The sequence below is a fragment of the Schistocerca serialis genome, chromosome 3 (genome assembly GCF_023864345.2).
Source record: "Schistocerca serialis cubense isolate TAMUIC-IGC-003099 chromosome 3, iqSchSeri2.2, whole genome shotgun sequence".
Taxonomy (NCBI): domain Eukaryota; kingdom Metazoa; phylum Arthropoda; class Insecta; order Orthoptera; family Acrididae; genus Schistocerca; species Schistocerca serialis.
This window is the reverse complement of record NC_064640.1, coordinates 233198326-233215045: the sequence shown is the minus strand read 5'-3', so window position 1 is coordinate 233215045 and position 16720 is coordinate 233198326. Positions and strand designations below refer to the sequence as shown.

General features: G+C 37.5%; 1 protein-coding gene across 1 annotated transcript in view; it reads left to right on the top strand.

Moving 5' to 3' along the window:
- LOC126469982 (probable nuclear hormone receptor HR3) overlaps nucleotides 1–16720 on the top strand; it is a 444061-nt gene that overhangs the window by 377573 nt on the left and 49768 nt on the right. Inside the window, exons 3-4 of the mRNA XM_050097426.1 lie at nucleotides 11132–11300; nucleotides 15363–15556. Of these exons, the coding sequence (XP_049953383.1) occupies nucleotides 11132–11300; nucleotides 15363–15556 (363 nt within the window). The remainder of the gene's footprint in view (nucleotides 1–11131; nucleotides 11301–15362; nucleotides 15557–16720) is intronic.

The following is a 16720-nucleotide window of genomic DNA, read 5'->3' as shown; positions in this document are numbered from 1 at the left end:
GGTAACTTGTGTAATCAGTTTTATAGTCTTACGAAACATTATTAATAGTAATGATTTTTTAATAATAATCAAGTTTCATAACCGAAATACAATTGAACCCTTTTATTTTTACCCCCACTCCGAAAACTACAGCTTACACTTCATGCAGTACTTAGCCCCAGATTGGGAATCACTGTTCTAATGACATGTCCACAAGTCTTCATGTCTTCATGCTTAATCGCTGATGCATTGGAACAAAAACACACTCGCAAAACGTAATAGAAAGAACGCACGTACATACGGATGTTGTCATGTCCACACGTTGCCAAATTGTTGGAGCACCTTGCTATGCGTCCATTTATTTGCACAGCAGTTAGTGCTGCGTTTATTGTGATGAAACGCAACGATCGGTAAAACAGTATCTAAATAACAGAGGTACGAGAAACAGTGTGTCAGCGACGTTTTGTTTGCGTATTTCAGAAGATCGCAAAAAGATTTAAGATTTTCCTGCTTGGGAAACTGCAGTGATAAGGCCGGCAATAACATTTCGTTAGATAGTAACCGGCGACTTATACACCAGTTTGAGCCATTTGTTTTACGTTCCAAAGCAAGGCATTTCAGTGATTATTCCTGACACTCAGAGATACTTAAAGGAGGTTCTTAGTCGCTCTGAAAAGGTTAATTGACTTTAAATATGTCATTTGTACTTTGTATTCTAAAAACCCTTAAGGGCTATATGGAATGTAGTAAACGAGACAGAACAACCAGTCACAGAACAGCATAACATCACTGAACTGAATGGAAGGGCTTTAAATGATAAGTCACAGGTAGCAAGTATATTTAATAATCATTACTTAAATATAGCGGAAAGTGTAGGGACAAATAATTCAAGAAAAAAATCGCACCAGTATGTTGAAAAAAAAGTAGCTCTCATGAAATTCAGTCATATGAATGTATCACTGTTTCCTCCTTCTACATTAAGAAAATTATACATCCTCTTAAAACATAAAAGCTCATCTGGTTTTCATGGCGTTTCTAACAGCATACTAAAGATTTATCCCATGTGCTAAACCCAGTCATATCTGAAATATGTAATGCATAACTAACATATTCTAGAATACATCACCTTCAGTGCACTAATACAATACAATAATATTCACAGTAAACTGAAGTTTGGGTTTCAATAGAGTTGCTTTACTGAGATGCCATTGACATGTTCTCACCAAATTATGCAAGCCTTAAATAATAAAATAGCGCCATTTGGGATATTCTGCGACTTTTCGAAAGCATTTGATTGTGTGAGTCACAGTAGGTGTCCATACTGATGAGGATGTAAACTGGAAAAAGTACGTTTTGGAACTCCTAAAACAACTTAGTTAAGGTACATTTGCACTTAGTATCATTGACTATATTGGGGAGAGGCAAGTCAGTATGTTGACATATTTTGCATCTTATCGTTTAATAATGTCATATGGAATAACGGGCTACCAGTAACTCATCTTTAAGAAAGACAGTCTTCATAGCTCAAAAACTGCTGTACGTATAATATCTCGTGCTCACCCACGACCATATGTAGACATCTGTTTGAATTGGACGTTCTGGCTACTGCTTCACAGTATATTTATTCCCTCATGATGCATGTTGCAAATAATCCTTTGCAGTTCAAGAGGATCTATGATCTACAATACCAGAAGGAAAAATGACATTCATTGCTCCACATTAAGGCTGTCTTTAGCACCAAAAGGAGTGGACAATGCTGCAACTAAAATTTTCGATAACTTATCCTTATGAAACTGAAAAAGGTGTCCTTGACAACTCCTATGCCGTTGAACAATTTCTGTTGCTGTAACGTGTGAAAGGTAGTGGGTAGGGATTACTTACTGACGTATGTGTACATGTAAATAAGAATAAATAATAAAAAACTAATAAATTTCAGCATGTGGTCATGTTTACACATTCATTTGCGACGTGAATGTAAAATGACTCGTTCCACATCGTTACAATTTATCGTGCAAATGATCCATGAACTGTCTAACTGCCTACACAAGTTTAATCAAAGGAGATTATACAGGGTGTTACAAAAAGGTACGGCCAAACTTTCAGGAAGCATTCCTCACACACAAAGAAAGAAAATGTTATGTGGATATGTGTCCGGAAACGCTTACTTTCCATGTTAGAGCTCATTTTATTACTTCTCTTCAAGTCACATTAATCATGGAATGGAAACACACAGCAACAGAACGTACCAGCGCGACTTCAAACACTTTGTTACAGGGTATGTTCAAAATGTCCTCCGTTAGCGAGGATACATGCATCCACCCTCCGTCGCATCCCTGATGCGCTGATGCAGCCCTGGAGAATTGCGTATTCTATCACAGCCGTCCACAATACGAGCACGAAGTGTCTCTACATTTGGTACCGGGGTTGCGTAGACAAGAGCCCCCATAAATGAAAGTCAAGAGGGTTGAGGTCAGGAGAGCGTGGAGGCCATGGAATTCGTCCGCCTCTACGAATCTATCGGTCACCGAATCTGTTGTTGAGAAGCGTACGAACACTTCGACTGAAATGTGCAGGAGCTCCATCGCGCATGAACCACATGTTGTGTCGTACTTGTAAAGGCACATGTTCTAGCAGCACAGGTAGAGTATCCCGTATGAAATCATGATAACGTCCTCCATTGAGCGTAGGTGGACGAAACTGAAATGAGCTCTAACATGGAAATTAAGCGTTTCCGGACACATGTCCACATAACATCTTTTCTTTATTTGTGTGTGAGGAATGTTTCCTGAAAGTTTGGCCGTACCTTTTTGTAACACCCTGTATATAGATTAACACACTCACTCGACAAATACCGTAATGCCGTAGGCATCAGCATCCAATAGAACGGAGATTGTGTTTTCCAGTTTTGTCTCTTTTTGCATTCAGTGTCATTCATTTCAGTTTCTAGTTGTTTGTTGAGGAGCTCCACCTATCCCAGATTTTTGTTGTCCCGATGTAAAGTTCCTCAGTTGTTGTGTTATTAGGTCTCCATAACATGAAAATTCGTCCACAGTTTTCATATGGACTTTTCATACATTTGGGGACTGCTGTTTCTCTGTTTTCCTAATTCGAGACTTACATTATTCTGTTTAGTGATATGCTCGGAGACTTTTGTTCTAATACTTAGCGCTCAGGGCATCAAATCTCGACTATTTGCTTAAATAATCTTAGAAGCGGCATTCCACTTTACCTCTCTTTGTCTATAACCATCTGTAAATTTCAGCATGCTTTCTTTGAAGTCAACAGATATTACTGCACATAAATCGCCTTAAGGTATAACCTCAACACACTACACAACGAATCCCACGTGGGCCACAGCTGCCTGTCGTCTGCTAAACAGTGCAAGAGATTCCCAACAATTCCGGGAAACAATGACCTTTGACGCACGACTACATTTCGAGGAAATTACGCATGCAAAATTGCGCATGCATTGTTGGAAATGCAAGCGCATGCGCAAAATTGAAAATAAAAAGGTATCGTGTGTGGACGTATCGTTTGGAGAGGTACACTTCAGGGGTCAGCTGCTGTTGCGTGCCGATGTTGATAACATCTCGCATGATTAACGAAGGGAACCTAATACGACGAATTGTGAGGCGGTTGTCGGTGGCCAGCCAGAATGCTCGTTCATAAAAATCGCCGAATAAGGGCGATCATTAAAACAAAAGCGTTTTCCGTTGCGTCAAGATCTTTTCACGAAACGTCAATCACCAACGTTCTACTCCGAATAAGAAAATATTCTGTTGACGTCCATATACGTGGGGAGAAGTGATTATTACAATAAAATGAAACAAAGCTCGCGTGGAAATTTTAAGTATTCGTTATTTTCGCACGCTATTACAGAGTGGAACGGTAGAGAAATGAAGCGAAAGTGATTCGATGCGACCTCTGCCATGCACGAAGTGTGAACTGCAGAGTAGTTATGTTGATGTAAATGGTTCGTAAATAAAGTTAACTTGTATTTAATTCAGTTCAGGTTAGAAGGTAGCCACACTGGCGGAACTTTCGGCAAAATCGGAACGTATATCTCGGGCCAAGCTACACATGAATCTATTACCACAATCGTACTTTCAGGATGAGATTCGTTGGCTTTCCTAACTCACAAGCAACTAGTCATATTCCAACATAACCTAGGCCTTGGGCTTCGCTACAGATCTAGTTTTTATTCTTTCGAGAAATAAATACAAAAATCAGTTACCAATGTTGAAATTCATAACAACCAGATCAGTAAAAGTTACTCTGGCGGTCTTTATATCAAAAACAAATATTATCCATTCGTATCTTGCGCTGAAAGAAATTATTATAGTCAGTGAATCTCAGTGGCCACTATAACCATCACTCTACTGATTGCAACCATCGTCAAAGAACTACCAACACCAAGACAATGCAAGAGCCATGGACACCATAAGTGCACTTTAACCGAGGGCTGCAACAAAGGGATGGAATTGGACTCCGATGTGATTAATTGATGGCGAGGCGGGTGTACAAATAACGTCGAAAACTAATGGAACAGTCAGTTTCTCACATTTTACCTATAACGTGAGTGAAGTTACTGTCAATGATGATTTGGGGCTAGGAATAGTGTGCATTTACAACTTCCCATTTGAAGTAAAACATGAATATGTCAGACAGTCTGTGGTTTAATGCGGTACGATATATTAAATACAAGGCGAGAAATGGATGACTAATAAGCACTTTAATGTTTATAACTGAGTTAGGAATGTAAGAATAGGAAAAATATATGCCATCCTACACAAATATATTCGTACAAGGTCTCAGAGTCGTAGTTTTGATAGACATCCCACACCACGCGTCACTTGTAGTGCATCCGACCATCCACAAGTCAAACCAATAAAAAGGTAAATTTAGAGTTTAACACCATATCTGTGTGTATGGTACCATCAGGGGCGCCGACTTATAAAAAATATTGGGGTGTGGTTGGGGGGGGGGGGGGGGTAGCCCGTACTGGGGATCTTGCCCCGGGAAATTTTCTAAATTTTGGTTGAAAAATAGTGAGTTTTAAGTTTTTTAAGCATTTTAGTCATATGATCAACATTAGAACCCCAAAAACTGGACTCTCGATAACTCGACACTCCGGGAAACTCGACAAGCCTGACACATTTTTTGGCTTTGAAAAAAGAAACAAAACATGAACACTTATGATATTTTCGTAAAAAGCTAATTTAATTTACAGTAGTAATCATGCTTACAGACTATTACAGAGCAGTGAATATATAACTCTGAAAAGACTGAAATTATATTTAAATAAATCCTACACTATCATTAAAAGAATAATACATCAAATATTGCTGTCGCACAGTAATAGAACTTTGATTAATAAGTGAAATAGCTCATTTAAGCTGACTTTGAATAAGTCTCAGGGTTCATTAAACAAAACTAATATCTCAAAGTTAATGCTTTAATGCAGTATGCCTAATACTTTCAGTCAAAAAGTTTGTAAATAGCGGGTTTTATTTGGGTCTTACGCCCTAAAAATATTTAAGTATTTGAAAATAACTGACACACTATTATAGTAATACAGTACTAAACTAGTACTAATATTTCGAAATTGAAAATTTAACATTATGTATGTATTTAATTCTCTATTTTATAAAAATTTTTAATATTGCTCTCAATGCCATTATTAGCGCTAGTGTGCCTTTAGGAAGTTGCAAATGTCGACCGTCTGACTGGATTACTGAATATGAAATCGTTGATGACTGGTAGGATATCCAGTTCATCCAAAACATCTCGGTGGGCATGAAGAATAGCCGAGTTGTTCAATCGCCTCTGTGCCATTGTTGATCGGAGATATGACTTCAGACGTCTAAGGGCGCTAAGCGACCGTTCTGATGTTGCTATCGTGATTGGAACTACTTGAAGAAGCTCAATGCACTTCACTTCTTCACATAACATTTCTCCAACTGCAGGCTCTTGTGTAATGTACTTTCTTACATCACACATGTTTTTTAAAAACAGTTGTTTTTATTAGCGTTATCGGCTAACATATTCAAGTGTAAGGACTGTCTCTCAATGTCTAGGTCATTTTTGAAAAACTTAGTTGATTTTTCCAAATTTGTTTCACCTCTGTTTACTAAAAGCAAGTACTCTTGTTGAACTGCAATAACCTGTGTGTGTTCAGTTGAAGCAAACCGCTCAGTTATGCAAAATTGCACCGTTTCACGAACTTCAATGTAAATAGATTTGTAGTATTCCTTTGGGGTTTTGAAAGTGTGCAGTGAGCTGCCTTTATTGCTTTCATACTTCTTTGGTATACTGCGATTCTGAGGAAGTGAAGGATCATCAACTTGTGAAGGTCTTTCTTTTAAACACAATTGTCAAAAGTGTTCAAAACTATCACGCCTTCCATTCAATATACAAGTAAAGTCCTCATATATTTTTCCATATCAGCAACACTTGGATGAGGGCACTGAATTTTTTCATTGACATCCTCTACCAGGTTCATTGCAAGGCAATAAAGACGTAAAAAGAAATAAGTCGTGATCTGTAACATTGACTCAAGGTAGCTTGCACATTTGTAACCTGCCTCTGTTTTGTCCTCTGCAGAAAATGTTTCAAGAAACTCTAGAAGTTCTTCAAAGTTTTTCAATATTCTCAAGATACTAGAAGCTCGCATAGTCCATTGAGTCAGGCAAAGGGGTCGTAGACCAGCTTGGTCTTTGGCGCTCTTGCAGCGTATGCTTCTGAAAACTCCCATCTTTTGTTGGGTTCCCTTACGGTATTTATTAAGTCCTTGGCTAAAGCCATAATATCCCTCATAGACGTAAGATGGCGGAGACTGTCTACAACTGCCAAGTCTAAACTGTGAGCAGTGCAGTGAACATAACGTGCTTTTGGTTGTATATCCAAAACTAACTTTTTCAGTCCTTTGAACTTCCCTCTCATATTCGAGGCACCATCATAGAACTGTTCTCTTAAGTTATGCAGTGATAAATCAAGATGAGCAAAAACGTCTTTTAAAATACTAAACAGAGTTTGTAATTCAGTGTTGGGGGTCTCGTAAAGGCAATAAAGTCTTTGTTGCTGATTAAGGAATCATTAACAGTACAAATACAAAATGACACTTGTTTATGAATCAAAGAATTTTGTCACCCATAATAGAAAAAGTTCAGTCTTCTTGATTGAAACCAATACCTTTCTCAACACAGACTTTCCTAGTAGATCAATGATCTCATTTTGAATATTGAATATTGTGGGACGTCCACTTATACCCCGAATGCCATAACCAGTCTTCAAACTCAGGAATGTCATTCTTTTGGAGTTCCAACAATTGAAAAAAATTTGAGTTTACATCTTTGTGGCCTCTAATTGCTAGTCCTTGTCGGCATAGAAATTGCACGGTAGTAAAAATTGTCTCAAGAGGTAAATGGCCTTTCTTCGTATCACTATTTAACTGTTCATTCAATTGAGAAGCCACACTTCAGTTAGTGATACAATTGTTTCAGAACACCTTCTTTATGCATTCATGTATTTTCATGAAGACGGAATTTTTCCAAAGCCTTTTTCCAGTTAATAAACCCTATGGAAGTAGATCCACCTTTTTTTTTTCTTGTAGAAAACTGTAATAGATTTTTAGCATTGCCTCTTTGCAGGTTCTGCAAAAAACTTTTTCGGTAGATGCTTCATATCCTAGCCATATCTACTTAATCAACCAAGACTTCTGAAATAATCTTCCCCTATCTATTGATGACACAATAATTGTTGGAGGTTGACTTGCAGTATAATGAACTTCCAAGCGCGCCTTTTTGGCAACAAATTCATTCACTGCAAACTTAATTCACAATACACTAAGAGACTAAAGAAAAACGAATAAAATATAGTCATATAAAATAGTCCACTAAACACTAAAGTTGGAACACTAAACACGTCTGCAGCATGCACTGAATGAAACTATCCACACTGAATGACTGCAACAGCACTTCTGACACACAGGGAGGTGAGCCAGCCCTGGATCGAATCTGTTTTGGTGATACGGGGTTTAATGAGAACTCAGTATAGCTCCAGGGAATATGGAAAGGAGGAAAATTAGGTAAACATTCGGTTGATAATGTCATTGGAGACAGAGTACAAAATCAAAATTGGAAAGGATGAGAAAGGAAATCAGCCTTGTCTTTTTCTAAGGAGCTGTTCCAGCATTTGCCTTTACAGATATTTAGAGAAATGGAAAACCTAAATATGGATGATTGAACATGGATTTCGTCCACTGTCTTTCCAAAATGTGAGTCCAGTGTCTTAATAAGTTCCTTCAGCAATTTTGATAAATTAAGTATAAAGTGCCCACAGGTCATTGTGAATGAGGAACTGTTCCACATAAAAAACAAAAACACAATGGATGTTTAGTCTCTTAAAAAGTTATGCAGTATGCTATGTGCAGTGTTAGGTGGAGAGCCAATTGGAAGGACAACTGGAAGAGAACTACAGGGGCAGGGAGGAAAAATGTATCACCACTAGGAGATAAAGTGCAAAGATGAAGTTGGTTAAGGATTCTACTCCACTTACAGATCCAAACACATGACAAATGGGTGATTAGACTTCATTACAGTGTACTCTGCTCTTCCTGTTTGCTGGCCAGTAAGTATGCAGTGTCTTGTACTCCTGCATAGGTATTGGCAAGTTTATGCACAAGATACTGTTCATGACAACTAAGTCATTCTTTTGATCACTGCATATTTTATGCTCACAAGCACTTTGACTATGACATTCACCATTGTGTGTCTCAATTGCACTGACAGTATTACCGGAACACAAATAATGAGTTCACAACTCAGAATGCAGACTTTAAAACAGCTGTTTAACTGCTCAGTTAGCAAGAATACTGGTGCATAAATCCTGATTATCAGTATGTGTGTTAGTATGCACTTTTCCATTGTGTTACAATGGAAGTTAAAAAGTCACTATCTTTGCCTCTCCATGCTTTGTATGGGAATGCTAAGATGCCGCCTCAAAGCTATACTTTCTTATTCCATCCAAGACAACATAGACTTAAGTTCTCCTGATATGCATTCACCAGTCATCTACATTGAAAATTTATGTGCTAGACACCATCTACACAGGACAATGCAAGGCAATGGAGAATCACCTTTTCTAAGATATTCTCAGTTATATGTTGTGGGATCTTCACTCTCCATCCAAACTTCCCAGGTCAAATATTGCATTACCACGTATTGTAGATGTAAACTGCATTGACAAATTATCACAGGTTGGTGACATAGTGTAATGACATACCGTAGAACAGGGGCATACATACAATAGTTTGTAAGGGGCTGTAGGCTAGACTCAGGGGTATGGAGTATTTTTAATATTTTGGAAGATGCATGGCAACTTGTACATAGACATAAAAAGTTACAGTTCCAACCCTGTTAAAAACCTGCATAATACCTACTTTTAAATCATTGTCTTAAAACACACACACACACACAGTTTCAGAGACTGATTATTTCAGTTTAGTAACCAGGGTCATGCAAGTGTTGCATGGAGTGTCGTATACTAAGCTCTTATCATGACACAAAAGATACCCATCATCAACAGGATTGAGCTGATCATGGAACCAGAAACCCCCTGAACAACCAGTCCATCATTGTCCAAAGTGTGCGTTAAGGTGGTTCCTAAGCTGTCATGCAGGATATACTGTCACCTCATGATTTTGAAAAGAAATAGGTCTGCAAACTGTGAACTGTGTTATCTTACAATAAGTAGGTGAAAACATGTTCAAAGATGTTTTGTTTGGTTCTTGGTGGGCATAATAATTTGGGGATGAGCCATTGGAGGCCATTCCTTATATCGAATCATCCAACATTTCTTGGACAACCTTTGAAAGTTCACAGACCGACTTTGAATCCCCCCTTTATATCATCTTATAGCCATATGAAAGACACTTTCTTCTTACTAAATTTCATGTCCTCATGTTCACTGCAGTGGAATTAATAACATTTGATGTTTTAAACTTTAAATGTATTAAAGCTAATACCTGCTCTTGAAGATATGACGCTGCTCAACATTGTAATAAGTGGAGAGCTTTCTGTAAAATTCAGAGGAAAATTCACCAATATGAAGTGACAGTAGTAGTTTAATTCATGTGTAGATCACTTTTACAAGGATACTGGACATGTCATGGAATGACAGTTTAAAAACAAGTAGTCTGCTATGCAAAACCTAAATCAGGTTGGCAGATGGACAGTGGAGCCTTCATCTTCCAAACAGCATGACCTCATTCGGTTTATCCCTAGTACACAATACTGTTTTTCAAAGAAATTATTCAATAATGTAACAATCTAGAGCTGCACTATTTGTTCATTTATCACTACCGAGCACCACACACGATATATAGACACTATATACACACTTATCACACTATTTCATAATGTTTCACTACACACACTATCAGATGACATCAGGCCCATAGTGGCAATGTTTTTTTCCCCATTTTATGTACCTGTTTCCTATTCACTTGCACTGATACTAGTTAAAAACAAATGGTTGACACAACAGGGTGACCATGAAGTGACACTGAGATGAAGGCTCTGGATTAGTAATTATGAGTAGTGAGCATCACATTCATCCATATTTTTTGTGGATTGTGCAAGTCACTTCAGGTGAGTGCTGGGCCACTGTTGCTTTTTTATTTTTTGCTTTTTTTTGCCTTATCTCAGACCAACTCAATTAGCGTTCCATTTATTATAATACCAGTCTCAACAGGAGACTGTTTGACTTAACTGTGTCACCTTTCTTTTACAATGATCGGGTGCCTGCCTGTTACATGCGAAAGGTGTGCCCCCCTTGCTTTTTGAAATACCCTGGAGGGCCTTCACTTGTCTTTGGCGTGTGTACTTCCATGACCTGATTTTATCCTTCTCTTCCACTTTTTATATCCCAGGCTATTTTACTGATGTTTATTTTAAGTGTCCATCTCTTTCCTTTCAGAAGGATGTTACTGATTTGACATTCCCAGGATGGAGGGACAGACAAACCAGTAGTTTGCCTCCCCTCCCCCGATGCAGTCCAATACAAGATGAATTGTAATCTTATTTCCTGTTTGGTTCAGCATGCAGTACAATAAGCAGGAAAATTTGACACATGTGTTGTGGTGTGTTCACAGCGGTGAAATTTGGGCGCATGTCGAAGAAGCAGCGCGAGAAGGTGGAGGACGAGGTGCGCTTCCACCGCGCGCAGCTGCGTGCGCAGACGGAGACGGCACCAGACAGCTCTGTCTTTGACCAGCAGACGCCTTCCTCTTCCGACCAGCTGCAGTCTGCCTACAATGGCAGGTGAGGCAAGCCACTTCATTCTACACTCTCCCTTTCTTACTGTTGCTGCAGTGATCACTTTCTTTGGTAGCTCTTTGTCCATTATTACTCCTGCCATGCTTTTCCAAGAATCTTCTTACTTTTTTCTTTTTTTCTTTTTTATTTTTTTTCTTTTTTCTTTTTTTCTTTTTTATTTTTTTCTTTTTTTCTTTTTTCTTTTTTTCTTTTTTCTTTTTTCTTTTTTTCTTTTTTTTTCTTTTTTTCTTTTTTTAAAAAAACCCTTCCTGACTAGTGGCCACATCATGTTGTACATCAATTTGGTTTACTAACATGATTATCCATCTAATGAGATCTGGAGCCACCTTTTGTGTCTAAAACAATGTTAATCTTCCTGGGAATTGATGTGTATAGACTCTGTCTGGTAATTGGTGGGATTTTATAGCATTTCTAGTATGCAGAATCTGAGCTATCAGAGATAATAGAGGAAGATCACTGGCCAAGAATTGTTCCCCACTTTGCAGGCCAATTGGAAAGCCATGACAGGTCCCAGAGTAAGTTTAATAGAGGCTTTTATTGTGCTTCATGGCCAACTTAACAACAAGGTGTTGAAGAAGGCAATGAAGGGAGAGGACACAAAGTGATAATTGTAATAATCCTATGTGTTATCCTCTCTTGTGGCTTTCTCACAAAGAAGTTGATATATTTTGTCATAAATTGAAACTTTATAAATTAAACTTGCATTTTATACATTCACGCAATTTTCAAAATGTTTATAATAAACACCAGACGGGCATCTTGCAGTAGTCCAGCCCCTCTCCCCCCCAAATCAGTGTTCACCAGTATGGACTGTAAGACACACCATAGTCTACAACATGACAATACAAATCATTGCAGATCCTCTACATGCTTTGCAATTGGGAGAAAAGAGCTGGATTATAAATTTCCTATGATATTTTGCATGTGTAAACATCCCCTATAGCAGGAGACATTTTAAAAGTAGACTTGTTGGACAATGGTGTTGTCAATAGTCCATATTTTGTGCTGTCTGCAGAACGGAAATCTTTCTTTTGCATTTGCTTGATCTATAAGAGGTCAATAGCGCCTCAAGTGTGAAGTTTCTTAATGCTATTCTCAAAGAACTCTTTCTGTTGTCTCTGTATTATTTAGATCTTTTTTAATCTCAATCTTATATTTACGAGATTTGACTGCTTATTAGAAGTGACAATCTGCTTTAATGACCTCCAGTCCACACCATTACAATTTCCCTTCCATTATTGCATTTAGAACAATTTTCTCATGAATTATGTGTGCTGTAATGACACTAACTCATGACAGTAACTATAGATAACATTAAACATTAGTAGATTTGCAGCTGTTCTGAAATATGCACAACCTAAGCAGGCACTTACACTTTGCCTTCCTTGGCAGTCTTTCAGTTCTGAAAGATCCAGTTGAGGTAATGTACACAAATAACCTGAGAGTGGGTCTCAAACTATCTTACATATTTAGTTAATAATAGAAATCATAATTAATAGTTGTGTGTAACATACGGAAGTAGTATGCCATAACTACATCTCTCACCTCATTCTGCGCCCCCATATTTTCTCATTCATAATGATATTCATGTAAAATTATTTGTATCTAGAGTGATGACTACATAAAAGAATTGTTCACTTCTGACATACTATCAGAGATCAATTAAAAAGTAATTATGTATGTTTTCATGTATATGAATGAACACTATTGTGAAACTTATCTGATCTATTCAAAAATCTCATCTTGGTAACATAATACAGAATAGCTGTTGTGTATTTTGACAATAAAAATAATCACCAAGTGAAGATACATAACACATACTGTGTTCTTGAAACTTAATTTACATAGAAAAATGTAATTTCATTGCTTCTAGAACAGGAAATAGTGCAAGAGTATATCATAAATATTTCCAGTACTCTTCCAGATCCTATAAAACCTGTTGTTGCATACTTTTTGTAATTTTTTTTTCTCCAAGGAGTAGAAATATTTTTCTGCAAATACAATGATAAGCCAAAACATTATGACCACTGCCTAGTGTGATGCTGGATGCCGCCTGGTGGCATTTTAAGCACATGATGCAGTAACAAATGTATGTAAGTGGAGCAGATGTAGACAGATCACCCTAGAGAGGATATGGGCTATAAATGGGGAAATCTGTTGAGGTAAGTGACTCTGACAAAGGGTATATTATTATTACACAGAGCCTGTGAATGAGAATCTTGACAATGGTGAAGGTGGTCAAATGTTCATGTGCTACTGTTGTGTGCATCTGCAGAGAGAAGTAGAAGAACAGTGATACTACCACTAGGCTCTGAATGGTTGGAAGTCCACAACTCTTCATAGAACATGGGGATCAGAAGTTCATCTGCTCTGTGAAGTAGGATAGATGGAGACCTGTGGCATCTCTACTGAATGAGCACAATGCTGGTACATGCACAAGTGTGTTGCAGCATACCATTCATCGTACATTGTTGAATGTGGAGCTCTGTAGCAGATCACCCCTGTGTGTTCATATGTTGATCCAATTACATAATCAATTATGATTGCAGTGGGCACAGGACCATTGGGATTCAACCATTGATCAATGGAAATATGTTGGCTCATCAGGTGAATCACATTTTTGCTACACTAGGTCAATGATAGTCTCCACAAATGCTGTCATCAAGGTGAACGGTGGCTTAAAACATGCAGTGTGCTAGGGATTCAGGCTGGTGGGAACAGTATTATGCAGTGGGATACATTCTCCTGCACTTGTATCTGTGGTTGTAATCGAGGAGACACTGACTGCTGGGAACCACCTACATCCCTTCATGCTTGATGTCTTCCCCACTGGTAATATCATTTTTCATCAGTATAATTGTCTTTGTCTCAGAGCCAGAACCATGCTATAGTGGTTGGGGGAGCATTATAGTGATTTCACATTGACGTCACTGTGACCAAACTCACCTGATGTAAATCCTATGGAACCCATCTGTGTTGCTACCAGACACCATCACCGTGTTTACAAATCAGTGGCCCATTATTTACATGAATTACATGAAACGTGCATAGACAACTAATATCACATACCTCCACAAACATACCAACAAACTGTCAGATCCCTGATACACAGAATTAGTGTTGTATTTCATTCCAAAGATGAACAAACAAGCTATGAAGCAGATGGTCATAATGTTTTGGCTCATCAGTGTTTACTATTAAATCTAGTTTCAAAATTTAAACAGATGACCAACAGCATGTTGTATAGGACAATAAAACTGTACAATGCTCCTCCAGCACTTATAAAATATGTTGTTTCTGACTTCTTAAGGTTTAGATAGTAGCTTAAATAGAATATTTCTGAATAATTTTCTGTTCCTTAGATGATTTTTTTTTAATTATTATTTTTAATGTACAAATATTTTGCATATTTTAACATTAAAATTTGAGTCTAGTTAAATTGTATCTGAGGCTTTACATATCCTAGTACTTCATAACCATTCTTGTATGATAATCATGGTAAATACTTGGCACACTTTACAACCTAATGATATGCTCATTTCAGATCCATGGAAATCATTATCATATAAAGATTGACTTAGAAACTGAATAAAAGTGCTATGCTGCAAGAATTATAGGTGATAATCATAGGTAATTTCACAACTGACCTCTTTGGATCATCTTATGGAAATCTACTTTGTAAATTTAGGAGAACTGTGAATACATTTTGTAGCTTTGATGCACCCTGCAAGTTTTGACCAAGTACCCTTCTGCAATGTCATAACAGGATGTGCACTACATAAGACTCAAGATACTGACAAGAAAGGTAGAGGTGTTAATGAATGCTGTCCTTATTGATTGAGAGAGTGTACTTTATATATATTTTACTGGGAGATTTTGTTTTGTCAATAGGATGAAAAAATGATCCATCGAGGAAAAGAGCAATTATATCTACTTAACTGATAGGAAAATTTGTGTCATTAAATCAGTCAGCAGATGTACCTACCTTTTTTTAACAAACAGTTTTACTACAGAATATATTGCTTATGTCAAAAATTTCTTTTCCAGTTACTCATATAACAATGATCTGAGCAGCTACACACCTGCAGCAAGCTACACCTATACGCCAGCACCAGTACAAGCAATGACATATGATATTAGTGCAGACTATGTTGACAGCACGACCGCATATGATCCTCGCCCAGGCACACAAAGTCTTGAGCTAGCAACTGATAGTGGGATTGTGGCTAGTGTTAGCACAGGTGAGTATTTTCTATTCCAGTTCATCTCTTACCAAAGACTTTTAAGCCAATTGATTAAAATTTGTATTTTAAATGTAAATTGTGGATGACATGGCTCATAACAATAATTCTAGAAAATAAGTTGGTTTTTGCTGAACTACATTTGTTAATGATGTTACTCGTAAGTTTTAAAACTGAAAATAGCAAATTAATGATATTCAGAATTTATGTAATGCTTCTTCAGAGATCTAACACATTAACAGCATGAATCAAAGATTTTGTTTGAATTTATAATGGTAATTTGTGATGCATCTTCAGTTTTGAACTGCCTAATTTCTTCCTATTGATCAGTTTATTTACTGTCTGTCTCTGTGATGTTATCAGGGCTTTATTTTTGTATTAGTGGTAGTTTATGTATTACCAAATGTTTTATTTACTCACAATGACGTAAATCTCACAGAAGAGTTCAGATTTTACATAAATCTTTGCCTGATAGAAGTGTACCAAATAAACAATAAAAACAGGTAATACAAATACCATCCATTTAATGAAAGGCATAGACAATTGAGGTTTAAAGTAGTTTCAATAGTGATGGCAAAATTCGCCTGAAATTGAAGGTACCTATTTTTTAAGAGCAGTTAAACCTCTTACTACTTCTTTAAAAATCCATCCTATCTTTTGTCATGTAATTTACACTCATGGAAAACTGAATGAGTTACATGTCACCACTGAAAATGAAATTATTTTGACTGTCATGGTTATTGGAATGACATCTGACTGCAGGGTCAGAAAAAGGTGTGGCATCAGAATACTTGGCCATTTCCAGAGCATGGGTGTTGCCTATGACAGAATCTCCAACACCATGCATGTACCGGACCTTTCATATGCCAATGATGTTTATGGTTACCTTGATTCAGGGAAAGCTGCCACACCTAGAACGATCTGCTGTGAGCAACAATGTGTTAAAGACAGGGTTCAGTGTCAACTATAATACCTTTATCAAGAGATAGGTAGATCATAGTGCACACAATCTCTCACTAATTCAGTGCTGGAAAACAATAACCAACAAGCAGCCAAACCATCCAGCACAGTCTCTTTGTTATGGGCTTCAAAAGCCACAACCCATGTATGTAGTACCTTCACTCATCACATGTTATTTGGAACAAAGATTAACATTGGTGCAAG